We start from the raw sequence: 27,412 nt of genomic DNA, 5'->3' as shown, positions 1-27,412 counted from the left end.
CTGTGCTTGATTGGCCAACAACCTTGCCTGATTTGAATTCTATAGAGAAGCTATCACTATCAAGAGGAACCTGAGACACCAGGACCAACATTGAAAAAGATCTGAAGGCTGCATCATATCTCAGAAAAACTAGTCTGATGGGCTTATGCCACATCCCATTGATGCTCGAATTCATGCAAAGCAAAACCAAATTTTTTTTTGTAGAAAATAGTAATTAATATACTTTTCAGAAGCTTGATATTTCTGTTTAAATAACCTCTTTTTGCTTTTGCAAACTGGACTAATCACCATCACTGAGGAAAAAAAGCATATAAATACTGTGTTCTAAAAAAAATCATAGATTTTTCTAACTTTGCAGAAGAAATATTTACTATTGTGGTTTGTGTATGAAATAGTTTTTTTTTGTACCTCTGTGGCTAAACTTTGAAGTCAGGAAGGAAAACAAAAAAGGGTGCAAAATGTTTTATTGGATCACAAAAATCAACTCTTATGGAATTTAATCAGCATCTATCCACAAAATCCTGCTAAAAATAGAGATAGGCCAATTCAGATTTACACAAATTTATTAGCTATTAAACAGCCACATTCCCTCAGCAATTTAATTAGCTTCAAGCTCACAAATTGCAGATAAAATGTGTGGAAATAAAAATGCATCCACAATGGCAACTCATTAAAAAATGAAAAATCACCATTTATTTTAAAGGATGCTTTTAAATACCAATCCATAGGAGGTGAAATGGAATGAGCTTACTGTCATTTTGCTTTTGATTGACACCATTTGTAACAAAGAGACGCAACAAACCACAGTGAAAAAAGATAAAAAGCTCAATGAGTGGCCACATTTCATGTGCACGTGTAACAATTAAACCTAAAAATTTTCAAATCTTTGTTCTCAAATAAAATAAGATAAAATAAAACACAAAAATAAAACATTTATTTACATTTAAAAACATTAAATCCACCCCCCCCATCCTCTTAATATCATGGTGAGCCTAAAACTCGCAGCAGTTCATGTTCAAGCATCGAGTGCATTCTCAGCTGAAATTACAGCAAATGATTAAGTCCACCAAATCCACTGGCCGGTCAGTCAGAGTGGCATCTAAATGAAGCAATAATCCAAATCTCAGTTTATATCCCTTGACTCGGTTTGACCAGTTTCCAGTGAATTAAACCTTCGTCTTCTCTTTGATCCAGCCTCGGAATTTGGTGACTCTGGTGTAGATTCCTGGTTTGTCCCTGCGAGCGCAGCCGTCACCCCAGCTGACCACTCCTGCCAGGAACATTCGGTCGCTTTCCGGACTGGACAGAGGACCGCCAGAATCTCCCTGAAGAAGAAAAAAACACACAAAGAAGGAAATGGATGAAGTCAACATTCTGGAAAAGAGCAGGAAGTTGAGGGAAAACCATTTTATCATTCCAAATCATTTTCTTGCATCTCTAATTCCCCCCCCCCCCCTTTCTTAACGACTTAGCTTTTTCATTTTACAGTAACTTTTTCTATGAAGTTTTCTTTTCTCAATTTGTAAAACAATTGAGTCTTTAGAGCTTCAAAGGGGTAGAAAAATCTAAAAATTAACATTCTACATTTTTGTATTAAATGTGTCCTGGAAAGAGTTTTTTCCTCTTTCAAACACATGCAACTTTGTTGGGGCTAAAAATGGCCCAGGAGCCCTGACAAATGGGAAAATACAACCCTTTCATAAAGGCTTACAATGGAAAGACTGATTCGCCCCAACCACTCAGCCAGGACATGAATATTAAATGAGCTGTGTGCTGATTGGCTTGTTTATCCCAATGGCACTATGATGCTGCCTGAATCTATAGAATCAAAGTGGAACAAAGTGAAAGTCCGGTTGACTGTGGACTTGAGGTTTGTAGACAAGCGAGGAAGAGGACACTTACCACAAGCTGTGGATTTATCTGGCATTCATTCATAGTCTGGATATTTAAAGTACATACTAGAACATGAGTGTTGCTCCAACATTTTTTTTGTTGTTTTCCTCTCATCCAACAAAGACGTTAGCTGCTCAAAATAACATTAGCAGAAGCTCAGGCTTGCATTGTTCTGCGGTTAGCATTACCGAGACCATTGTTTACATATTGCTGACATAGAGGTGGGTTGGGATACGCAAATGTGAGGGTTTGTGTCTCAGCTTATGACGCGTTAAACCAACTTTTCTCAGAAGCACCATACCTTTTTGGCTAGTAATGTACAGTAAAGCAGTTGTCGTATCAGGGCACGATACCAGTCAGAGGAGCGTACCATACTGCTGGTGTGCTCCTCTGACTGGTATGCCATCACTGGGGTTAGGGTAAGAGTTAGGGTACAGGGTAGGATTACAACTACGACAGTCTGGGATACGAGGCCTATCAGATTGGCATGCATTGTAATATGGGTATGCCAATCTGACGAGGTATGATGCTTCGACAGGACACCGGTATACGGTTTATATGATATAAATGTAGCTACTGGTAAGAGATTTTTACTCTACCGTCCAACCGCGACAGCGCACACATGTTTTCAAGCAGCGTCAACTCTGGACAAAAGCAACAGCCGCTGCAGCGCGGTGCGCGTGGATGAAGACGTGCTTGTAAAAAGGACGGGGTAACGTCAGTTATACGGACCTATTTTGAGTTTATGCTAATTCCCTTAAATGTTGTTTGTTTTTTAATCGTGGTAATAAAACAGACTTCCAAACTTTTTGGACATCTGTGATTTAGTTTGAACAAATTTTCCTTCGCAGTTAAAAGCTTTTGTCCCGTTTATTAAAAAGGTCGAGTCACAAGGCTAACTGGTATTTCCTGATTTAAGATCATTATTCCCCTTTCTGTTATTTAGTTCTCTAAAAAAAATCTGTTAGTGATTTCAAATAAAATATGTTGGCGTTTACCTAATCACAGGCTCAAAAGCAGAACATTCTCACCTCTGTGAACCTTTCTAACGTGTCATCTGTTTTCTGAGCCTTTATTAAGTCACCAAAATCCATTTTTTCCTTTAAATTTCCTGTTAACTGATACTGTTAAGAACACATTTACACTGACTAAAAACAAACAAATTATGTAATTTACCCACAGTAGAGTTATATCAGTGCAGGAATAAATAAAAAAACAGGAAAAATGTTGATAGAAGACTAGAACAGAAAGGGGAGGGGAGTTGATTACCTGACAAGCATCAATTCCTCCAGCCAGGACTCCTGCACACATCATCTGGGACGTGAGCTGCCCTTTCATTAAGGTGTTGCACACTGTACTGTTTATAATCCGGACCTCGGCCTTCTGGAGAACTGTTGCAGCGGATCCTGAATTATAAAGAAAGAAGAACAGTAGAGGTCACAATTTTACTAAATATTAAACCCACAAAGTTATGTTAGAATTCTTTAGTTAACAATGGCGGACTTTATTTATACAGCTGTTTCACACACCCAACAGTCAAAGTGCTGAACATAACAAGGACAGTAATAAAAGCCCACAGTACCATCAGGGTAACTGAATGTATACCAACAAGCGTTTTCTAAAACCAAACAAACTGGCAGCATGTGTGAAATCTAGAGTAAACATGAGTCTTTAACTGACTCTTAAAAGGGAGGAGCTACGGTGGTCGTCTGACATGGCTCAAACTTTAGATATAAAACTTTAAATATCAGCACTTTGTCTGACATTTACCAAAAAATAATAATAAAAAAAAGACTAATAGTTCCACTAGTTTACAAATTTTTTCAGAGAAAATAGAACTTTTATTGATTAGAGATTCTTACATGTTTTTGAGTGACATTTATGTTTGTAGACTTTGAACAAAGTGATTTAAACAAAGAAAAAGTAATGAAAATTCAGCTCTAATTTTGTGATGAGGCATTTGAAGGCTTAACCCTTCAATTTTCACAAGAAACAAACAAAAAAAAGGCTTATAGCCATTTTTAATTATTAGGTGTAACGCAGTCTACAAACTATTGCAAATTAATAACATAATAATAATTTAAAGAGCAAGTCACCAGAGTCTTAATGCACACCCACTTCCTGTTTGAAAAAATGCAACAAATGCTATTGCCTGACAGACCAAGATGGCGGAGCCGCTAAAACACACACACACGCACACACGCGCGCACACGCACACACACACACACACACACACACACACACACACACACACACACACACACACACACACACACACACACACACACACACACACACACACACACACACACACACACACACACACACACACACACACACACACACACACACACACAGGCATCATAATGTACCAGCTAACAACATAGTGTACCTCTTAGCCAATAGTGATGGCAGATTTAAATTCAAATGCAGTGCAGAGTTTTTACCTGAAGACAGCACAACACAGAGTTTTAGGTAGAATTTTAAAATTTTAATTAAGTGCCAAATTATTGACTACTTGTGTCTACATTTATGTTTATCATTTATATAGTTTATCAGCAAAAATTGTTCATTTGGGGGTGACTTGCTCTCTAAAAGGTCATTTTAATAACAAAATATAATAACATTTAAAGGTGCATTATGTAAGAATGACATCCTGTGGTCAAATATGGTTACTGCATCCCATTTTCTAAACAAACAAGTGACTTTCTCACTCCTTCTTTGTGAGTTTCATGGCATTTGCCAGCTATGGATCAGCACCAGGAGATTTAGGGCTGCCAACTCTTACACATTGAGTGAGACATGCATTAGACCCTCTTCACACGCTCTCATGCCAAATCTCCAATATCTCACGCAGAAAAATCAAACCCCCTCCCAAGCTTACGGAGGTGAACTGCCTGGGCTTCATAGGTGAGTCACCAAATGAAAGCCAGTTATTACACCCGTACCTCAAAGCAGAAAGCAAAGTTTGCATTCAGTCCAGAAGCTGTATGTGGGATGCTTTTAGACATTTCAATATGGCAACAATTCAAAAACACAAGGTCAAGTCATTGCTACGAAGGCTACAGCAGAAACAAGGTTCTGGAGAAGCAATTTTCAGCCAATTTAGGGAGACCTCAACCGTGCAATTCATGCAACAGCCCAAGAATCTACAGGCACTGGATACAATTCCCAAAGATAAGTTTGCCATCTAAAGAAAGGTTTTCATCTAAAACTATAAACAAAAGACTTTAAGCGGTTATTAAGGAGGCAATAAATGGTACCTTTCTCAGTGGCCTAGTGGTAGAGTGTCTGCCCTGAGACTGGGAGATCAGGGTTTGATTCCTGGTCGGGTCATACCAAAGACTTAGAAAAAATGGGACCCAATGCCTCCCTGCTTGACACTCAGCATTAAGGGGTTGGATTGGGGGGTTAAACCACTAAATGGTTCCCGAGCGCGGCTGTGTCTGCAGCTCACCGCTCCCCCAGGGGATGGGTCAAATGCGGAGAACAAACTTCGCACACACATCAGTGTGTGTGACAACTAATGGGACTTTATAAAGGATCAGGGTATGCACTTTTCTGATGAGGAGAATTTGTTTGATAGTCAATGGCTTCACTCACACATCCAGTTTGTCATATTCTCTGAAAACAACAAAAGCTAAATTCTGTCTGGGTATTTAGGCTTTTGAGCATAGCTGTAAAGTTTCAACCCCCAATTTAAAACAGCCTGCAAATGATTTAAATGTTTTCAGTTTTTGTGGAAACTCACCTCCTTCCCGCGTGGCTCCCCATCCTGAGATCCACACGCCGTTACCGGTCTTGAAGTCATGCTGAGGAGCCGGCAAGCAGATGGGTTTGATGTAATCAGTGTATGTGACGGGACTATCCAGCTCCATCAGAGCAATATCGTTGTCAAAGGTGTATGTGTTGTAATAAGGGTGGGGTATGATCTGCTTCAGTTTCCTCTTCACCACAGTAGGACTATTGATCTTGTCTTGGGTGTGAAGGCCAAGGTAAGCATCCCAGGCACTGGCCTGCGAGAGTCTGACCAACACAACAACAAACGTTTATTCATTTATTATTATAACAAACAAGCAAAATGCATAGAAAGATAAACCATCTAGTTGACATCATGTCCTAACAGTCTTAAACTTGCACTCAACGTGCTTCACAAAAACGTATGATTCACTAAATCAGCACACTTAACATGAGATTCAGTGAATGGTTGGATTTAAAAAGCAGACTTTTGTTGTCAACGGCAGTTCTTTCTATACAAAATCTGATGATCTTAGCAGCATTAATGTCAGTATACTGGTATAAGAAAATATCAGTTATCGACCATAACAGTGATATTAATATCGATTATCGTGTCTGCCCAAAAAAATCTAATCAGTGCATCACTAGTTCTGAGTGTACATTAATGAAGAAAACATGACTAATTGATTTTAGCAAATGTTTGCAGTAGAACAAATAGTGAAAAACTGACGCGGGTCTGAATACTTTCTGTACCCTCTGTATGTGCTATGGATGAAGTAGACGTGGAGGATTGTAAATGTTGTGTGGCAGCAGAGCACTGCTAATATATATATATATATGTATATATATATATATATATATATATATATATATATATATATATATATATGTATATATACATATATATATATATATGTGTGTATATATACATATATACATATATATATATATATATATATATGTGTGTATATATACATATATACATATATATATATATATATATATATATATATGTATATATACACATATACATATATATATATGTATATATATATATATATATATATATATATACATATATATATATATATATGTATATATATATATATATATATATATACATATATATATATATATGTATATATATATATATATATATATATATATATATATGTATATATATATATATATATATATATATACATATATATATATATATATATATATATATATATATATATACATATACATATATATATATATATATATATATATATATATATATATATACATATATATATATATATATATATATATATATATATATATATACATATATATATATATATATATATATATATATATATATATGTATATATACATTATATATATATATATATGATAGATAGATAGAGAGATAGAAAGAGAGAGATAGAGAGAGAGAGGAGGTGTAGTGTAGAGTTCAGGGAAAGTTCTGTTTCATGATTAATGCTGTGTGTAGGCATGTCCTTCCTGCTGTAATAAAATTCATATGGATAAAGTCAATGCCTGCCTGCTTGCTATCTACCAACTACAAAATAACTTCATGAAGAGCAAATTGCCACGTTTCTTTAATTATAGTATTGTTGTGTTTGGAGAACCTAAAAGAGACTTATGTCTTGTAGCCCAGGCTGTTTTTTAAAGAGATGCAGCTTGATGACATTTATTGATAATTTTTTTAACGTTTCTTTATCTACTTAATTGTAATTAACGTGTAAATTCCCACCTCTAATATATGTAGGGACCTGTGATGCCCAACATAAAACTAAAATCTGACTATTATGTGGCGAGTAAAACTAACAGCAGCTTTGAGTTGTTATAAGAAGCAGGATGAAGCAAGACTCTACCTTAGACTGCCTTCGTCCTGCACACAGTGAGCAGCAGTGACCAGCCATGTTGGGCTGATGATGGATGCTCCACACACGTGAGTGTAAGGCTTGGCGTGGAGGCTGACTTGCCATGGAAACTCCCCATCCTCTGCATCCTGTCCACCCACAATACGGTTACGACTGAACCTTTTCTTCCCACAGTCTGTAACACACACACACACACACACACACACACACACACACACACACACACACACACACACACACACACACACACACACACACACACACACACACACACACACACACACACACACACACACACACACACACACACACACACACACACACACACACACACACACACACACACACACACACACACACACACACACACACACACACACACACACACACACACACACACACACACACACACACACACACACACACACACACAATTACCAACAGGAAGACCTGCTGCAAGTTGTTGTGAAACAGGAGCAGGTTTAAAACCGGTTTCGTATACAGTGCTGTGTTTAACCACACCCAAGGAACCAGGTTGTTTTAATCTCTAACTGGTTTTGGGCAATCGTTTTTATTATTTTTGAGCATTTCGATGTTAGTTTTCAGCTTGTGAACCTGGCTTTAACAGTACACCAGGTTGTGTTAAAAAAAAAAAAACAACAACAAAAAAAAAAAACCAAAAAAAAAAACATTGTCCTAATAAGTGCCCTCGTTCTGGAATGACACTGCAGGAAAAATAAACCAAAGTCCCCTAAAATGCTTTTAAAACATTTCAGAAGGTCTAGATCCCTAAGATTAAACCAAAGCTTTGAGGGTAAACTCAAAATATTTTCCACAGCATTTTACAAGAAGATAAGCAAATTTTGATCTCAGATACGTTTTTATCTGACATACCGCAGTTTTCCTCATCGGAATTATCTTCACAGTCAGGTGTCCCGTCACACTCCGGGTTCACTTTACTGATGCATTTGTTGTTGTTGCATTTGTATGTGAGGGAAGTGCAGGTAACATCCGTGTCTAGGGACATAAATAGATTTACTGTAAATATGTGCTGGAAATAATACACAGCTTTATCAACTATGAAGCAGAGGCAGGAACATCTTTATATGGTTGATTTGTTTAAATATATACGTTTTGTTTGATTACGGTATTTTTATAGACATTTCATCAGACTAAATAGAGTTTCTTTATATTGATTTCTTTAGCAGATGCTTTATCGTGTTCCTTAATGTTTTTAATCTGTGGGAGCAAACCAGAATACCCAGAGAAAAACCACGCATGCAGGGGGAGAACATGCCACCTCCACGCAGAAAGGCTGCAGCTGGGATTCAAGATTAAAAATATTGACGTTTGCTCTTCATGTGTGCATTTTTAAATGCACATAAAAGAAAGTTGATTGCAAAACTAAGTAGCTGCCAAATTTCTCCAAGTTGACTTCCAGGTTTACAAATAAACCTGAAAAACCTGGAATTTCTGAACCAGAGCTGATCGGGAGAAGACCTTAAGGTGGAAGGAGACACATCCTCAAAAAATGTTGCTATGGAACCAGAAGCAGGAGGCTGCAGGAGGAAGCGAGGTGCCCATCTGAATAATAAGACAATCTTACTTTTGGTACAGCCAAGCTCATCTGACCCATCTCCACAGTCATCTTTTCCGTCACATTTGTTTTTCTCAGAGACACATTTGCTGTTCTCACAGGCGAATTGTCCAGCCTTACATCCTTAAAGAAAATCAACAGTTAGAAAACCGACTGAACTCTCCACAGTAAAGCATCCGCATCATTGGTCTTACCACAGCCCTCCTCGTCCGTGTTGTCTCCACAGTCGTTCACACCGTCACATTTCCAGAACATGGACTTGCACAATCCGTTTTTGCAGGTAATGCTGTTTGAATCACACTCTAGAGGAGAAAATGTTTATTAAAAACTGTCATTTCCACAAGTTACGGTTTCACTAACCCAGAGGTTTGAATGCCATGGAAGTGAGCGATACATACTGCAGTTTAACTCATCGCTCAGGTCTCCACAATCATTCCAACCATCGCACTTCAGATTGAGCTTGATGCAATTAAGATTTTTGCACTGGAACATATCCGGACAAGCTGTGGACATAAAAGGACATGATGGAGCCTCTTCTGAAAGCAAAGGATGATAAGAGCTAAGCTAAGACACTCACGGTCACTACTGTCAACGGCCTCATAGTCTGCTTGGAAACCACGATCCACGTAGGAGCTGTCGGAGTGCAACATCACCGTCATGGTGTTGGTCCTGCTGGTTTCTGTTAGTGCTCCATTATTGTATTCCCCACAAAGTCTGAAAAGAGAACGTACAAACTAGCATCTCTCTGTAACTCTTATTATTTTACTGCACTTTTATTTTATAAAACAACAAACATCCACTTACTTCTTATTATTGATCATCACATAGTCCTTTTTACAGTTTTTGCCATCTTCCTGGCCAGGCTCAGCCAGGAGTAACAACTGAAATGTCACCTTCACAACTTTACCGACTGGGACCTTAAAGAAGAGAGAGGGTCAGGAAAAGCCTGCTCGACTCTGTAAACATGAAGCAATATGGAGGCGCGGTAACGAGTCACTAAGAATTCTCACCTGGATCTCCCAGGTACAGTCAGTTTCAGGGAGATAGTAATTTGGGAAGTTTGGACTCTGGAAGCTTCCTTGTGTACCCAACAGCTTACCGCCACAACTTTCTGTTCAAGTAAAAGTAAAATATTAAAACTACCCCAAAACGTACAGACATTCATCCTTATATTAAGGCCTTTTGAACACATTTTGTTTTACAGATCATTTTGTTGAATGTTAAGAAAGAAAGAAAGAAAGTCAATATTTTCTTTTACCATTTATTGCATAAATTCCAAAGTTAACCCACAATTAATTGCAGATGATAAATGTACCATAACATATTTTTCATGTTTCTTATGCTCTTATCAGCGTTAGGAGTGGACAAGTCCTGTTTTTATGCAACAAACCAAAACAATTAAATATAATGTCCAGAACTTTACTAAGAAAATTCCTCTGTAGTTTCTTAGTTTTGAAACTATTGAGAGCCAATGAGCAACAGACTAAAAAAGTGTTAAAGATGTGGTTCAACTGTTTAATATATTTGCATTGGTCTCTTGTAGGAACAAATAGAAAGAAAAAAAAAGACCTTGTATATAGCGCCTCTCAAGATAAAAATCACGATGTGCTTCACATAAACAAACAAAAAAAATAATTTAAGTATAAAAACATTTTTAAAAATGACTAAAATATGTTTAAAATGAAAAAAAAAATAACTAAAACGGTGACAAAAAAAAAGAAATATGCCTTGTAAGTCATCCTCTGGAGAAAAACAAACACCTGTGGCTTGTTTCAGGAACTAGAAGTGAGCCACATCAGAGCTGAGCTGCAGATGGCAGGATTATTTCCTGATGTTTGGACATCTCACCACTGATTGGCTAACAGCAGTACGACTAACCCCGGCTTTCCACTGACCTTGAAAGCAGTCGCGTAATGTAATAGCGGTGTTCTACCCGCAAGCTCGTTCCCAACCAAGAGCAATTGTGATGTGAAATGGGAGTGAAAGTGTTCCACACAGCTGATCTCGTGACGTCACAAAAATCACGGGAGAATTGCAACACCACTCGTGATTTCACACACCCACACAATAATAAACAAGAAGAAAGACAGCTGCACGCATGAAAAAAGTTCTGTGGGTTATTTTCTTTTCTGTTTACATCGGTTACATAAGTTCACAGGAAATGACGTACTGCACGTGACCTTTATTATGAAAGTTTCCAGATGTTCTACACAGCTTTTGTTTTTGACTTCCTGTCGGGCTTGAACTAAACCGACGTTTGACGAGTTTAGGAAACGTTGTGCGCCAAAAATAGACTCGAAACATAATAATAGCGTGCCCTTGCTTCTGGGGTATGTCCAAAACGTCACACTTAGCAGCCGGTGGAAAGGAACTCATCCATTATAACGGCCACTTATTGCTGCGTACTACGTTTCGCGATGCTTTCACGCACAGCGGAAAGGAGGGGTAACACTGACTCGGTTTGCTCTGCAAAGATGATGTTTTATCTCCACAAATAACACAAGCCTGGAGGCTTTCTCCTGTGTGGTGGATTTACTAATGCTAACGGTTAGCTTCTACTAACCGAGACGTCTTCTGCCGTTTCCTGAACGCTAAACCAACAACAGCCTTCCCCATCTTGAGTCAAGATGGGTGAGTCCATGAATGTCAAGTGACAGTGTGACATAGATCTGTCAGGCTTTTCAAATCCTAGAGTTTCACCGTCGATTTTCTATCAGAAGCTAAAGCAGGAGGTAGGTGTAGGAGACTATTTTCATATTTAGCCTGCATGATAAACTCAGAGTGACCGATTATAACCAGAAATTAAAGCTGCAAGCAGCGTCGTTCGGCCCTCGCCGCTTCGCGCCGCTCCGGCCTGACCGGCAGCCCGAGGCACCCAGACACATTCGCGGAACAGAAACGTCGACCACCCTGACACCAGAAACTGCTAACGGTCACCTCGTCCTCACCTCACCCTGACTCAGCATCTCCTCTGAGCCCACCGTTAAATTACACGTCTCACCACTAGGGCATACTCTATCTTTACCACACTGGTGGTGTGATGACACAGACCAACTGTAATGCTTTTCTGACCACGTTTTTTTTAAAAGTTATTGTAGATTAAGTTTATGTAGGGGGGCGTTGTGACCAATCACAGAAAAATCCCATTGAGGTCAGCTTTGGTTGATAAAGATGGTTTTCTGTTATTTTGGCATCAATCAGACGTTGTGTGTTCTTTCTAGAGCCAGTGAACTGAAAGGGGCAGAGCTACAGGGATTTGAACCAACAACCACATCAATGCGTTTGGTGCAGTCACGTGATGTCACAAGCCAAGTATAATGCCATTCTGGCCTTGTCTTTGGAAGTTAATAAAGTTTGAACCCATCTAGGGGGCGCTGTGACCATTTACAACTAAATCCCATAGAGATCATCTTTGGTCATCAAAGATGGTTTTCTGTTAATTTGGCATCAATCAAACGTTGCATGGGTCATCTAGCGACAAAAAGCTGTAAGTGGGCGGAGTTAAAGTGATTTGAACAAGTGAACACATACATGTGTTGATTGCAGTAGTGTGATGACTCCCACCAAGTTTAATATAGTTTGGAGCTTTTTTGCAGAAATTACAAAGGTTTTATTGTATCTAGGGGGCGCTGTCCCATATTTAGGAAATATTCCATGAAGAAGTTTGTAGGTTTATAACAGTCATTTGTGTGCAGTTTGGTGTGAATTGCATCATGCATTTGTTATTCAGGGCCTAATATCTGTCAGGGGGCAGAGCTAAAGCGATATCAACCAGTTACGTCAGGATTGTGTTGGGTGCCTTTGTGTGATGACACATAGCAAGTTTGGCGCAGTTACGACCTCGTCTGTAGGAGTTATTACAATTTTAAAGGTATGTAGGGGGCGCTGTGGTGATATTATATAACGTTCACCAACCGTTTGTGCCTCGTTGGCTAAAGGACATGATTGTTCATTTCCATGTTCAGTCTCAGGCAGATCGGAGGCTGTTTGTAGAAGTTACAGTCAAACGTAAGGTCACAGCATCACGCCAGAATACGCCATGGCTACAAAGCCCCTCCCTATCTGGAAAGCTATCAGATCTGAATGGTCATTAAAACATCATGGACAGTGAATGAGCTTAATGTCATGTTCACTAAATTAGAGGGGACAAATATGGGCATTTCACCATAAAACAATAGACTTCTTGTAGTCAGGGGGCGGGGCTTAGGTGATGTCAGCTGTCCACATTGTCAATGTCTTGAGATGTGGTCAGTGATCACACAGACAAAGTTTGATATAGATCTGATCATGCACATGGGAGTTATTAAGTCAAGTAATGTAACGGCGAAAGGTCAAAGTTTGAGGCTTAGCCACGCCCACACCTTTCAACTTTTGAAAAATCTGACGGTTGAATTTTCCCCCCTATGCCTTAAGAGTATATAGCAGAAGTTTGAAGGCGATTGGTGAAAAGGGTGATGGAGCGTCACTATCCAAACAACATGTGCGAAAACCACTAAATCGAGTACTTGGACCAAAATGGCCGACTTCCTGTGCGACTTTGCAGTTGGCTCCTACAGACTTTTTTGTAGGTCCTGAGACACCACATTAGTGTACCAAATTTCGTAATCCTCAATCAAAACATGGCTAGGGGCTGACAGTTTAAATGGTCCTAGGGGACGCTATTTCAGAAAATAGGCCACGCCCACCAGATTTTCACATCAGATTTTTTGGGGGGCCGGACTAGGATCACTCACAAGATGTTTCGTGGCGATATCTTTAGAAATGACTAAATTGGAGGCACACGTAAGTCCATGGCGGTACGCCTAACTTCGCCGCACCGCCACAGCCCCACCCTCTGCAAAAAACTCCCATAAAGTGACGCCAAGCAACCCCCACTTGTCTTGAGTTACCAGCTAGAAATTTGAGGTGATTAATTGAAATGGGATGATTTGGGACCCATCACAGCAAAACTTGACCTTTTTGGTCTTGAGGGGGCGGGGCTTGTGTGATGTTATTATCTGACAATTCAGTTTACTTTGTGGACGACGAATGACCACAGAAAATTTTGTAACTCTGTTCCATTCGGCTATGAAGTTATAGCAATTTAAATTTTTTTGGCGAGTAGTCAAGCTTCGAGGCCTGGCCCCGCCCCTTCAACATATACGAAAACTCAGAATCCTTGTCTCATTTTGTTCGCCCATCCCTTCTGAGCAATTTTACACAATTTTTGAGACCATCATGTGAAAAACAGCCAAAACAGCTAAAAATCGCCAATTCAACCCAAAATGGCAGACTTCCTGTTTGATATTGATGCAAGAGACTTTTCTGTGCGGACCGTTGAGGACTATAAGTGTACCAAATTTCATAATTGTACGATAAACTAAGCTTTATGGAGAGGGGTATTTTTCACTTCCTAGGGGGGCGCTGTTCAGCCATTTTCTTTGCGATTTTTTTGGGACCTTTAGAATATCCAATTTTTCACCAGGCCTGACAAGTCTGCAAAATATTGTGAGTTTTGGGGTATGATAAGGTCCCCAAAAAGCCATTCAAAGGGGCACCGGAATAATAAATAATAAACGGAGGAAAAACAAGAGGCCTTCGCAGCGCTTTCGCTGCTCGGGCCTAATAATCATTAAAAATGTTGTTTCAGTGTTCCACAGCTTTAATGAGCAATAAAGTGTTTGTCATTAATTAATGTGTTAACAAGATGATACTATGTTAACTTTTAACATTTTTGTTAACAAATAAAATGCCCTTACTTGCACTTGCTCGTGGAATTTGTGAGAGTTGCGCCCGAAAGCCTGGAAAGTTTAACTCTTCATTTGTGAACATTGTCACCAACATGACATTTTGAGAAGACATCAACTTCAGTGGTTTACTGGGCGCGTGGCATCCACACAACCTGTAGAAAAACAATCAGGATGACAGAGATATCCCATCAGGAAAATTCCTGGATAGGATTCACGCAGCTTGACAGAAACTGTTTCTAAAAACAAAAATGGCCCTCAGACAGGAGCACGTCAATATTGTTTCTATGCAAACCAAACTCATTTTAATCCCCAAAGGGGCTTTTCTGATCGACTTCTTTACTAATTTCCCAAAAATACTTATTCCTCGATCAGGAAGCAGGTGCAGTTTCTGGTCTCTACATTCCTGGTGAACCCTGCTCACTCTGAGGATTGAAACAAGGGTAGCTTGGAATTTCTTGCCTCCCTGCAGCTCAAAGCTGAGAATAACTGCAAATCTGCTCTGACCTACTCAACTTCTACACATAAATGACTGAAAAGAACCGTGTGAACAAATGATTCAGCTGCTTTTTCTGTGAAGTCGAAAATAGAATGAAATTTATTTAACTGTATAAAAATACTAAATCTGAATGTTTATGCATCAATTGTACTCATCTCTGCATGGTTAAGATTCCACAGGTGATTTATGTCTTACACTGAAAGTTCTTCCTGTGGAATTTTAATGCTTTTTTTTATTAAAAGTAATTTGTGCATTAAATAACTCCACCCTTGTGTGTTTTGGTTCTAGATTTCAGGTTTAGGATTAATCCAGGTGTCATTGCACAGATTCTGACCAGGTGAGGCCCCTTACAGGCAGAAAAATTTGCCTTTTCAGTCTAAATGTGAATGCTTGAACTTTGTTGCTACACGTTACCAGCTGGAATCAGAAAAGAACAAACTCACTCCTCCATAACGCGGCTCTCCATAGGCACCAAGGAGTCGTAGATTTTCAAAAGGTCGTTATTGCAGTTGTCTTCTAGAACAATGTTACTGAAGTCAATCTGGATAACGTGGTCGGGGTCCGCTCGCAGCTGCCACTGGATGAAGGTGTTGGGGGTGTACGGAGTGTTGGGGAAACCAGGTGACTCAATAACTTCAACTTTATTAGGGCGCAAGTGTTTTGAAAATTTCAAATTTCCTGACAAAAACACAAAAACATTTAATGACACTAATGCAGATATTTAGATTCTGTTTACAATCTGCATCATTAAAACAAAACAACAAAACAAAGAACGCACAGTATATGGGCACCATCATCGGTATCGGCCGATGTTAGACATTTAACACATCGTATTGATTTCATAAGTACTGGATTGATAATAATGACAGATTTATGTCCATTTTGTTGTTTGTGTTTCAGGAGGAGCTGGCCATGGAAGGGGTTAGCCATGTGGTATTTGTTGGGGAATCTGATGAATTTATCACCCATTGGCCCGAGCCCTTTGTTAAGTGTTATTTTACAAGCAATGCTTTTTTTAAATGCCTGTGAGTTAGTTTTGCAGTCTCCTCAAACTCATACTTGCATCATTGGAAAGCTAGGTGAACCCAGTGGTACGACACTCATTAAAAATATGGGGTTAATTCAGAAGGAACAGTATTTGAATTCTAGCTCCGATAATTAGGAATCATGTGTTTATGCCTTCCACTATAGATGGTGTTTTCAAACACTGGTCTGAAAAAGGCCTTAAGGTTTTAAAGGGTTTTTATACTGGGAATATTTTTGCATCTTTTCTAGAAATAAAACAAAAATTTGCTAATTCAGATACTCGCCTTTATAGGTACCTTCAACGTTGCGGTTTTGTCTCAACATCTGTTAATTATTTTCATTCCCTCCCCCCGGGCTCACTCTGTGAGATAGTTTTGGATCTGAATACGCTCTCCAAAGGTGCCATAGGCGCCATCCTTGAACTCCCATGATACAGAAACCCAGAGTTCGTGTCAAAACACAGAGGGAGGAAGAATTGTATCTAGAATTCCAACCTAATGTTTGGCAATCCGTACTAGAAAATTTTCACTCATCCTCTATTTATATGAAACATTGTGTGTTATTCAATTTCAAGAAGTTCACCGATTACATTGAACAAAAATGAAACTATATTTAAATTAGATAATGACCCTCATTGTGATGGATGTGGGATGGAACTGGCCACTTTTTCCACATGTTTTGGACCTGTTCTGGATTGTCGATGTTCTGGAAATCTATACTTAGTTTTATCCCTGACGTGGTGTAGACACCAGTGGAGCTGAATCCCTGATCTCCCTCTTTGGAATTACATCACAATAGCCATATCTGACTCGAAACAACAGGACCCTCATAGCCTTCACCACCCTCAGAGCTGGGCAGCAGATTCTACTGCACTGGAAAAGCAACCTTCCCCCAACCTTTAGGATGTAGGGTTGGGCATCGAGCATCGATTGGAACCGGTTCCAACTGTTAGTTTTTCCCAGAACCGTTCAAAGTTTTTTTTTCGATTCCTAGTTTCGATTCCTCGTATGCCGACCGGAAGAGGAATCCGCGGCCGATATCCGTGAAAAATAAACGTGATCTGCAAATTGTGATCAACGCTTTTCAGAGCTGATCACACCAGCTGTCTGTGTGCAGCACCGAGAGCCCCCTCCCCCCACGCAGCGGCCAAATATAAACAAACGTGTCTGCCGAACTTTTACTCCGTAATGTAAACTTCAACTCCTGCAGCGTAGAGGAAACTTGTTAAAATACGTCAACACGGTGGATTTAATAGAAGCTTTAAAGAACAAACTCTGGATGGTGTGAGTCGAGTTTGTCTCACTGCAGAAATAAAAACACACACAGAGCGTCAGCAGTCAAACGCAGCCGCTCACCAACACTCGTGTGTGTGTGTGTGTGTGTGTGTGTGTGTGTGTGTGTGTGTGTGTGTGTGTGTGAGCGTCAGAGGGCTGAATAATAACCTGTAGAATAATTAAAGTCATCAAATTAGAGCAGTTTTCTCTGTGGTGGACCACACCAGCTTCTGCCACAATAATAATAATAATAATAATAATAATAATAATAATAAATCACACACAAAGCTGTGAACATTTAAATTTCCTTTCTGAACTATTTCTGTTGAGTTTTAATGTTTAAATCTGTTAGATTGTTACTGACAGCAGGTACATTTAAGTTCCTGTTGTGACTGAATGCTGCTGCAGCATGGAGGTGTAGTTCTCAGTCATCCTGGACATGATCATCCTGAGAGTTTTAGCTGAAAACAGCTGGACGTTTCTGGATATGCTGGAGACATTTAGCCTCTCATCCCAGAGGCTTCTTCCAGACTTTTTGGTCAGAAACAAACACACTGGTTGTGCTGCATGTCTTTCTTTTTTCTCCAAAACATGTTTTTGTCTAAATGAAGGTGATGTTATTGTTCATAGAATTAAAATTCATGTTAAAGTTAAGATTATTTCATCAAGTAGGACCTGTGGTTAGCTAGCTCATTTAAAACATGAAATGTCATGAAAGAATCGGAATCGGGAATCGATAGGAACCGGAAATGAAACGAGGAATTGGAATCGGAATCAGAATCGTTCAAAATCAAACGATGCCCAACCCTAGATGTGGCATCACAATCTTCTCCATAATCTGACTGTAGAGACAATAGAGTATATGAGCTGAAGATGTAACCATAAATTCCTCAATATCAGGCAACCTGTTCTGGATCAACTCAAGAAGATAGACCCCTCACTTGTGAAAACCTCAGTGGACTGATGTACCGTAGACAATTTGATAAAGGTGTGCTTATGCATATTTTTCCTTCCATTATACAACTTTGTTTGTAGGGTTAGGACACTGACAACACTTATCAAACCACTAGGAGATTCAACTCACCTTTCAAAGCTGCATATCATTGACAGAACAAAGCCATAGTGAACAAAGATGTTTTTTTACACTCACAAGGGCCCAATTAACTCCTCAAATGAAACAGTAAGTCCACAACAAGTCTTGTGTCTATAATCCAACATTATTTAATGCTGGAATCACGGAAATTTCTTTTAGATACATTTTTTCTCACCATGAACTCCATTAGCATAACACTATTAGCTTTAAACTTTTGAACAACATCTAACCTGATCCAACAGGTGAAAAGTTATCCCTTCTGCTGGGGTAAAATGATCAGCTATTGACTGATAGGTCAGAAGTCCTGCCCCCTATGCTTACGTGTATCCCAAAGCAACAGCAGTGCAGTATGTTGTCGATTAATGTGTCAAATAGCCAATGAAATTTAGAAGACAACCAAATCGCACGTGGACCCCTTCGTGGCCTGCTTCCGCTAAAAGAGTTAGAACAATTGTGATTGATAGATGGCTTTGTGCAATGCATGTATTAGGCCCACAAAACATCTAATGTGGATGTTTTAAACACACAATAATACAAGCCTGGAGGAGCTTCTGCTGTGTGGTGATGTTGCTAATGCTAAAGGTTAGCTTCTACTAGCCGAGACGTCCACTGCTGTTTCCCGGACGTTAAAACAAGAATAGTCTTCTACGTTGTGCACCTTAATCATCACATATCAATATAGGCAAAATTCTTCACATGGGTGCCACCCTGGTTTTAGTTTAGTTTTTAGATGTTATAACCTAGATGAACCTTAATGTTCTCCGAGTGGCATTTTACAACATGCAAACTATTTAGAAATTAGACAAACAACTTACTCCGATAAGATGTTGAAAACATGCGAGCATCGGTTACTGCAAAAGACGACAAAAACATACATTTAGTATAAAACAAAACCACCAAGACGAGAGAAACAGCTTCCTCTGAAAACATTGTGGTAACAAATACAGAGTTACAGTGTTGACTTTACCCGACGTTGTGACGTCTTTCACTCTAAGGGCAGGATTTGGCATGATCCTTTTGGCAAATACATTTTGTAGTTCAGCCATGGCTTGGTCTACAGACGCCTCTTGGCCCACGGGGACTCGAAACTCTGACATGTAGTAGGCGACAACACTGCCTTCGCTAGAAACAACAGCAAGACCCAGTCAGCAGGATTCAAAGTAATAACAAATGTGTACCCGCAAACATCGAGCCTTTTATGGGTTTCAAAAGAACCCAAAACAATAAACTGGCATTCTTAAAGTAATGTGAATTAGCACTTTCTCTATGATACCTGAAAGCCTGAACCGTGGAGCCAACATAGTACTTCTTCAGTGGTGAAATATTGGAGTAAATGGATTTGAGCTGAAAAGGGTCAAAACAAAGAACATGACTAAACTCACAATTGAAGGGAAAAAAACAAAACAGGATTTTTTTGTGTCAGACATGAAAACCAGTCTTACCTCCACAAGCACCTGCTTGGCCAGTGCCTGGAACTCTGTTGTGTTGGAGTCCTCGTAGGCATTCTGGAACGTCTGGTCGGTGATCTTCAAGGAGCCGCTGTACATCTTTTTGGCCCAATCGTTTTTCCGAACTGCAAAAGCACAAACAGACCCTTTCGTACTAAAGGCTTCAGTTTCTTAAACCTTTTTTGGTAACCGCTGCAATGTTTGGTTAGATTTAATCTCTGTTTGCTACCATTTGTTGTCTTTTTTTCCTCTTCAGCAGTTTTCATTTTAAATGCTGAGCTAAAACAAACAAGTATTAACCCATCAGTTTGTCTTTTTGGCACTTCCTCCTGCTAATCACCAATTAGCAACAACCAGTCATGTAGCAAATAATCCAGATTCAATTCTTTTTAGGGAACCTGTGCCATGTTCCTGGTTTGTTGCAGGTATAAACCAAACATAAATGACCTTTGTATCACAAAAATGTATTCTCATTGCAAGATAAAGAATTGCTAGGACCACAGTAACCATACTTTAAAGAGCCATATGGATATGTATGAGCAAACTATATGGGTGCCAACAGGGTTTGTCCAAAGTTTCCATGGTGGCCCTATGGGGATTTGCCCACATAGATTTCAACAATCCCGTGTATGAGTCAAACCATCTGGGTCCCTCTGAAAACCCATGCAGGGACCGTTAAAATCTATGTGGGCAAACCCTTGTGGGGCCCCAATGGAAACCGCAGACGAATGCTGTCCATATGGTTTGTCATACGTTTGTCGGTCTGTATCCATATGGGGCCCACCTATGAATGCTGGCTGCGATTGCGAGTGTTTGAGGGCTTGGAAAATGCAAATTTATGCCTTTCAGTTGAATCATTGCAATTATTCAGCAAAATGCAATTTCATATTGTGTTTCAGGAAGAATAAGTAGAAGGTCCCACAAACACACTCCTAAAAGTTGAGGAAAGCCTTACCAGAAGAGTTAACTGTTATGTTCAACTCAAAATAAAAATATGAAAGATCTGGATAATTTTAGAAGGATTTCTGAGATTCTAACATTCATTACAGCAAAATAAATCAGCAAAATCTAACTTCATTTTCCACTTTGAGACTAATGCAGCGGTGGAGATGGACCATCTGTTAACTCTTGTATTTAACATAAATGAAAAACAACCCGTTGATTATTTCTGTAATAACAAAGGGAACTTTTAGTTAAATGGCCTAAGTGAACTCCACTGGAATGTTTAGTTTGTGACGTTCCTTCAGACAACTCTTGTTGTGATTTGGCACTTAATAAATAAACTGAATTGAAATCTGCTGATTCAATTCAATTCAAAAATACTTTATTAATCCCAGAGGGAAATTAATTGCTGTAGTAGCTCAGTATAATAATAATAATCAAGTCGTCAAAGAGTTGTTGTATATTACAATGGCTGTTGGCAGGAAGGATCTCCAGTAGCGGTCAGTGTTGCAGCCAAACTGAAGAAGCCTCTGACTGAAGACACTCTTCCGTTGTCGGACAGTCTTGTGAAGAGAATGCTCAGGGTTGTCCATAATTTTCTTGATTCTCTGGAGAATCCTTCTTTGCATTATCTCCTCCTGTGGTTCCACCGTCGTCCTCAGAACAGAACCAGCCTTTTTATTAGGCTGTTGAGCTTTTTCAGGTCCCTGCTTCTGATGCTGCTACCCCAACAGACGATGGCTGAAGAGATTACACTCTCAACAACAAACTTATAGAAGATCTGCAGCATCTTGCTACAGACATTGAAGGACCTAAGAGTTCTCAAGAAGGGCAGTCTGCTGTGTCCCTTCTTGTAAACGGCTTCGCTGTTCTTTCTCCAGTCCAGTCTGTTGTCCAGGTGAACTCCAAGGTATTTGTATTCCTCAACCACCTCCACTTCTTCTCCCATGATGGAAACAGTGTTTGACTCCACCCTGTTTCTTCTGAAGTCTAAAATCATCTCCTTTGTTTTGTTCACCTTCAAGGTCAGATGATTGCTTCCACACCATGCCACAAAGCGCTCCACCAGCTCTCTGTACTCAGCTTCCTGTCCATCTCTGGTACACCCGACAACTGCAGATCCATCTGAGTATTTCTGTAGATGACAGGTCTCTGATTTGTACTGGAAGTCTGAGGTGTACAGGGTGAAAAGGAATGGTGAGAGTACAGTCTCCTGTGGTGCTCCAATGTTACTGATCACCTGGTTTGATGTGCAGTTCTTCAGCCTCACAAACTGTGGTCTGTTTGTAAGGTAGTCTTTAATCCAGGCGATAGTTGAGGCCCCCACCTGTGTCTTCTGGAGTTTCTGGCAAAGTACATCAGGCTGGATTGTGTTAAATGCACTGGAGAAATCAAAGAACATGACCCTGACAGTGCTGCCTGCTTTGTCCAGATGACAGTGGATTGGTTGAAGCAGCTGGATGATGGCATCTTCAACTCCAACTCCATGGCGATAAGCAAACTGCAGCGGGTCCTGATATGTTCTAGTGTGCTTATTCAGGTGGACCAACAGGAGTCTCTCCAGGACCTTCATGATGTGGGATGTCAGGGCAACCGGTCTGTAGTCGTCACTGACTGATGGGCGAGTTTTCTTTGGAACTGGAACAAGGCAGGATGTCTTCCACAGGACTGGAACCTTCTCCTGGGCCAGGCTGAGGTTGAAGAGGTGCTGCAGAATCCCACAGAGCTGCTCTGCACAGGCCTTCAGTACCCTGGGGCTGACACCATCTGGACCTGCAGCCTTGTTCCTGTTCAGTCTCTCCAGCTGCCTGTTCACCTGACTTCTAGAGACAGATAGGTGGGAGGGGGAGGTAACCAGGGCAGCAGCATCTCCTGACTTGGGAACCAGAAGAGTCCATGACTGCGTTAGAGGACAAAAGAGCTGGCGTGTGACAGGAAAATGTTGGATCAGAGGAGGATGGGATGTCTGATTGGCTGGGGACAGGCGAGGAGGATGCTGGGTTTGTTCCTGAACTGAACCTATTGAAGAACTTGTTCAGTTCATTGGCTGAGTCCAGGCTACCATCTGTGCAATCCTTCCTCTGCTTGAAGCCTGTGATCTTCTTCATCCCTGACCAGACATCTCTAATATTGCTCCTCTGTAATTTGTTCTCCAGCTTCTTCCTGTATGCCTCCTTGCTGTCTCTGATCTTGATCTTCAATTGCTTCTGTATACTCCTCAATAATTCCCTGTCGCCCTCCTTGAAGGCTCTTTTTTTCTCATTTAGCAGATTCTTCAGTTCACTGGTGATCCAGGGTTTGTTATTAGCGAAGCATCTCACTGTTCTGGTGGGTATGATGTTGTCCACACAGAAGTTTATATAGTCAGTGACACATCCAGTCATGGCATTGATGTCCTCTTCATATCCTTGGCAGAGAGTCATCCAATCTGTGATCTCAAAACAACCCTGCAGGGCTTCTTCAGCGTCCTGTGACCATTTTCTCACAGTTCTTGTCACAGGCTGCCTCTGAACAAGTGGTTTGTATTCTGAGCAGAGAAAAACAAGAATGTGATCCGATTGTCCCAGAAGAGGTCTTGTTTTGGACATGTATGCATTCTTTACATTTGCATAACACAAATCCAATGTCTTGTTTTCTCTGGTGGAGCAGCTGACAACTGTTGAAATGTTGGAAGTGTAGCAGAGAGCGAGGAATGATTACAAAAAATGTCACCTCTCTTCCTGCTTGGCAGCATTTAACATATTTTATTATTTCAGCATTTATAAATAATTGCTGGTTTTTACCCAAACAAGTAAAAACATTCATCTAATTGAGAAAAGAAAGAGCTTCTTACAGTGGAAATGCCAGATGAGCAGTCCGGTCATGAGCGCGAGAACGGCTGCAAAGATCAACACCCCGATCACAGCTCCCGTTCTCCCCGGACCTTTGCTCTTCTCCACTTTTTTGGGATCTGATGCTGGCAGGAACTGCACAGATGCCTCAAACTCTTTGTCCTGGAAAACAAATGACTAATTACAACTTTTATTTTAAAACAAAGCTTCACTTTTGAGCTCTTTGTTTAATTAAAAAAAATAGTAATAAAAGCAGCAGTTCTTTCTTTAAAGAGAACACTTGAAAATATGCATGAAAACTGATTTTAAATAGTAAAAAGAACATCTTTAAAGGGGAAATTATTCTCAGCATAAATTAAATTCAAAAGGATAATCTGATCATATTGGGGCAATGTTTTATCAGTTATGAACAGATTAAAGACCAAAGCTGCATGTCAAGAGTCTTTAAAACAGAAAGTAGTCAGGTAAATACTTGTGGCTAACAAGTTCAGTGATAAATTAGAGACAAAATTCTGATATTTAAAATAAAGTTTGCTCCAAAAAGTCAAATTGATGCATTAATACTTCTTATTATTAGTTTTAACCCTTTAAAATGAAAAAAAAGAGTTTAATTTATTCTGCTTATTTTAACCAAATAACATTCAAATCTCTTTGCAGTGTACGAGTGTTGCTGCTATATCACTAAAACCAGAAACATGGAGTGATAAAGAATCTGTGTTTAAAATCTAAGGAGGACAGTTTCAGCTGGGGTAATGGAGTAGAAGGAAGTCATTTTTTAAATTTGAAGTGAGTCATGGCTCTGCAGTTTGCTTTAAGAGGTGAGATTGAGACGGAATGGGGGAGGGAGTACAAAGGTTTCACCATGTAGAATCCTGTCAAACCTGCTGGGAGCAAAACTGCTGAGACGCAACAGGTCGCTCCATGTTTACCGTAGTAAAGCACAAAAAACAGAAACGCCTTATAAACCATGGGATCATTAAACCTTTGGGATGACCCAATAAAAAATCAGCGTCTTCATCTTTGAACCTGACCGTTCCTATTCCATCAAGGGTGACACCAAAACTGTGACCTCATCAACCTGAGGTGACTGTTTTTCTCTGTTTAAACCCAACGCTGAACAACAAGAACACAATGTACCACACACCTGAAGGCGAAATGAAACCATCCAATATTAAAGCACCAGTTGAATGGTCATTTTAGATTATATAGAACAGAAAAAATAATTATCACTCAATCAGGTGTTTTCAAGTTTATGAGGGAAAGCAGAATAAAGCTTCTTAGTTGTACAAATAATATTTATTTATATATTTTTACATTATTTAACAATTTCCCACATCAATAAAGTTATTGGCGAAGAAATACCACTTTAATTTGAAATCTGAAATCTTTAGAATATTTAATAAAGATTAGTCTAAATTACATTAAACAGCTTATCATTATTATAACGGCAGTATTATCAATGATCAAATCATTCTTTTTGGACACTCTGTAGTAACTTTACCTTAAAGTTACTCATCAGACGTGTGAACATGTCACCACAGGTAGGATACACCTGCAGGAATTTAGGTCACAACCGTACAATGGCTACTTTTTGAATGGAGAAATGTCCTCGACACGACTTATTTCTACTGATTGTATGAAAAGCATGAGAATAAGTGGTTTGTGTTTGGTGGCTGACAGGTTGGCGATGGTTTCTGGGGGCAGAAATGGAGCACAGGTCATGTTTCATTCTGACAACTTCCTGGAAGACAGATTCCAGGGAATTAAGCTATAGGCGTGTACAGGTTGTTTGTCAGCAAGAAAATGTATTTGTATTGATTTTTATTCTTAAAAACAGATGAATGCATTTGATCCTAATCTCGTTGTATGATTTGCTTTATATCTACATGCAGATAAAAAATGGCTAAAAAAGTTTACATAAATCCTCTAAATTGAACGTTTACAGAGGGTGAGAAAAGAAACAAGAGTTATTTGCAGATGCAGAGAGAAAACCGATCCCATCAGGTGTTTTATGTGTCTAGCTAAAACAACAGCTACGCGTGCACTTCCGTTCAGGTGAGTGCGGGTGGAGAATTCAGGTAACCTAAACAAGTGGAAATAAATGCAGCTGGGGAGTTTCTTACCATCTTTGGTGTGTATCTGGATCCGCTCTCCATGTAGTCCATCAAGTATTTGGCCTGGGCCAAAGTTATTTTAAAAAAAATCACCCAAATAAGGAAAACACCTGAGCTTCTCTCCTCGCGCGCCTTTGAGTGAGCAGGGTCTGGCAAGCTGTGGGGCGTTTCGTCTTGGGCTACAAAAACGCCTTTGTTACTGTGGAATGTTATCAACCAATCAGAATGAGCGTCAAAATACGTAATGTCCGCTGCTGGACATGTGTCAAAGTAAAATTTACACAATGCAGGTGTTGTGAGAAATTGTGTTTCCCTGAAATATTCTGTTCCCTCGTGTCAGAAGGTCGCACTTTAGGCTGTCTTGACAATAATTTATGGTTGACTTTTACGGGAAAATGATGTAATGTGATAATGTCAAGCTTGTGATGCATTTTTTTAATCCATAAGTCTTAAAACAGTAAAAAGGTACAGTAAAACATTGTTGTTAAATCTTTTCCGGCAAGCTTATCATTTTTGAAAGTTATGTAAGAGATTGTTTGTGCTCATAATGGACAATAAGTCCTTTCAATTTGGAAATGTTTGCTTTTGATTGCCTAAGAGAAACAAAATATTTCAGGGGAACATAATTTCTCACAACACTCTACAGCCTACAGGCCCGAAGAGTTTCCTCCTGAACGACAAGTACACACGAAAAAATTAATAAAAGTAAAATATAAACTTCTTTAAGTGGATTTAGAACAAACTCCGTTCCGACACCTGGTCAGACGATTCAACTGTGCGACCAAATTCACACGGAAATTTTTTTCTTCCGATGTCTACAGGTTTCTGAGGGCGTGGCTCCGCCCACCACCACATCACCTGTAATCACTTCCCGTTCGTCTTATAAACCAACAAAAAAATAAATAAAAATAAAATTAAAAAACTACTTTTTATCAGGAGGAACTGTTCACATCATGAATGAATTATGTGTTTTAGGGCATAAATCCAGAGTTTGATGCCAGGCAGCATGTTCAATCATCCAGTTTCATCTGAATAGGTATTGTTGTGATGACTTGGTTTCACGCGGACAGCTTGTGAAACGACAGTGTGACGCATCCTCCTGATTCATCCGCAGTGAGACGCGTTAGTTTCATATTGAGAAAAATGTATTTACAAAATCTGCCATTTTACATCAGACCCGAGCGCTGTAGAAAGGAGAATTCCTCTAAAAGCAGTTTTACTTTTAAACTTTGAATCCTAATTCAACCACATCATGACTAATTCAATGCAATTTAAAACAGACTACAACGGTTAAAGGGCTATACATATATTTTTTTCATCCAATTTATATATATAT

The 27,412-nt window shown here is 39.5% G+C and overlaps 1 protein-coding gene across 1 annotated transcript; it reads right to left on the bottom strand.

The window, feature by feature from the left end:
- Positions 1–447: 447 nt before the first annotated feature.
- Positions 448–26,252, bottom strand: st14a (ST14 transmembrane serine protease matriptase a). The gene is made up of 19 exons (XM_054742595.2): positions 26,086–26,252; positions 23,965–24,124; positions 20,184–20,314; positions 20,015–20,085; positions 19,709–19,863; positions 19,557–19,592; positions 15,792–16,026; positions 14,862–15,004; positions 10,134–10,234; positions 9,928–10,040; positions 9,701–9,837; positions 9,522–9,626; positions 9,318–9,425; positions 9,133–9,246; positions 8,421–8,543; positions 7,518–7,701; positions 5,645–5,919; positions 3,163–3,299; positions 448–1,325 (listed from the first exon to the last, which is right to left on the bottom strand). Exons 1-19 carry the CDS (start codon positions 26,125–26,127, stop codon positions 1,167–1,169), a joined length of 2,529 nt encoding a protein of 842 aa, XP_054598570.1. The 5' UTR covers positions 26,128–26,252; the 3' UTR covers positions 448–1,166.
- Between the last annotated feature and the right edge of the window lie 1,160 nt (positions 26,253–27,412).

The sequence above is a fragment of the Nothobranchius furzeri genome, chromosome 13 (genome assembly GCF_043380555.1).
Source record: "Nothobranchius furzeri strain GRZ-AD chromosome 13, NfurGRZ-RIMD1, whole genome shotgun sequence".
In the NCBI taxonomy this organism is placed as follows: domain Eukaryota; kingdom Metazoa; phylum Chordata; class Actinopteri; order Cyprinodontiformes; family Nothobranchiidae; genus Nothobranchius; species Nothobranchius furzeri.
This window is presented reverse-complemented; position numbering and strand designations above follow the sequence as displayed.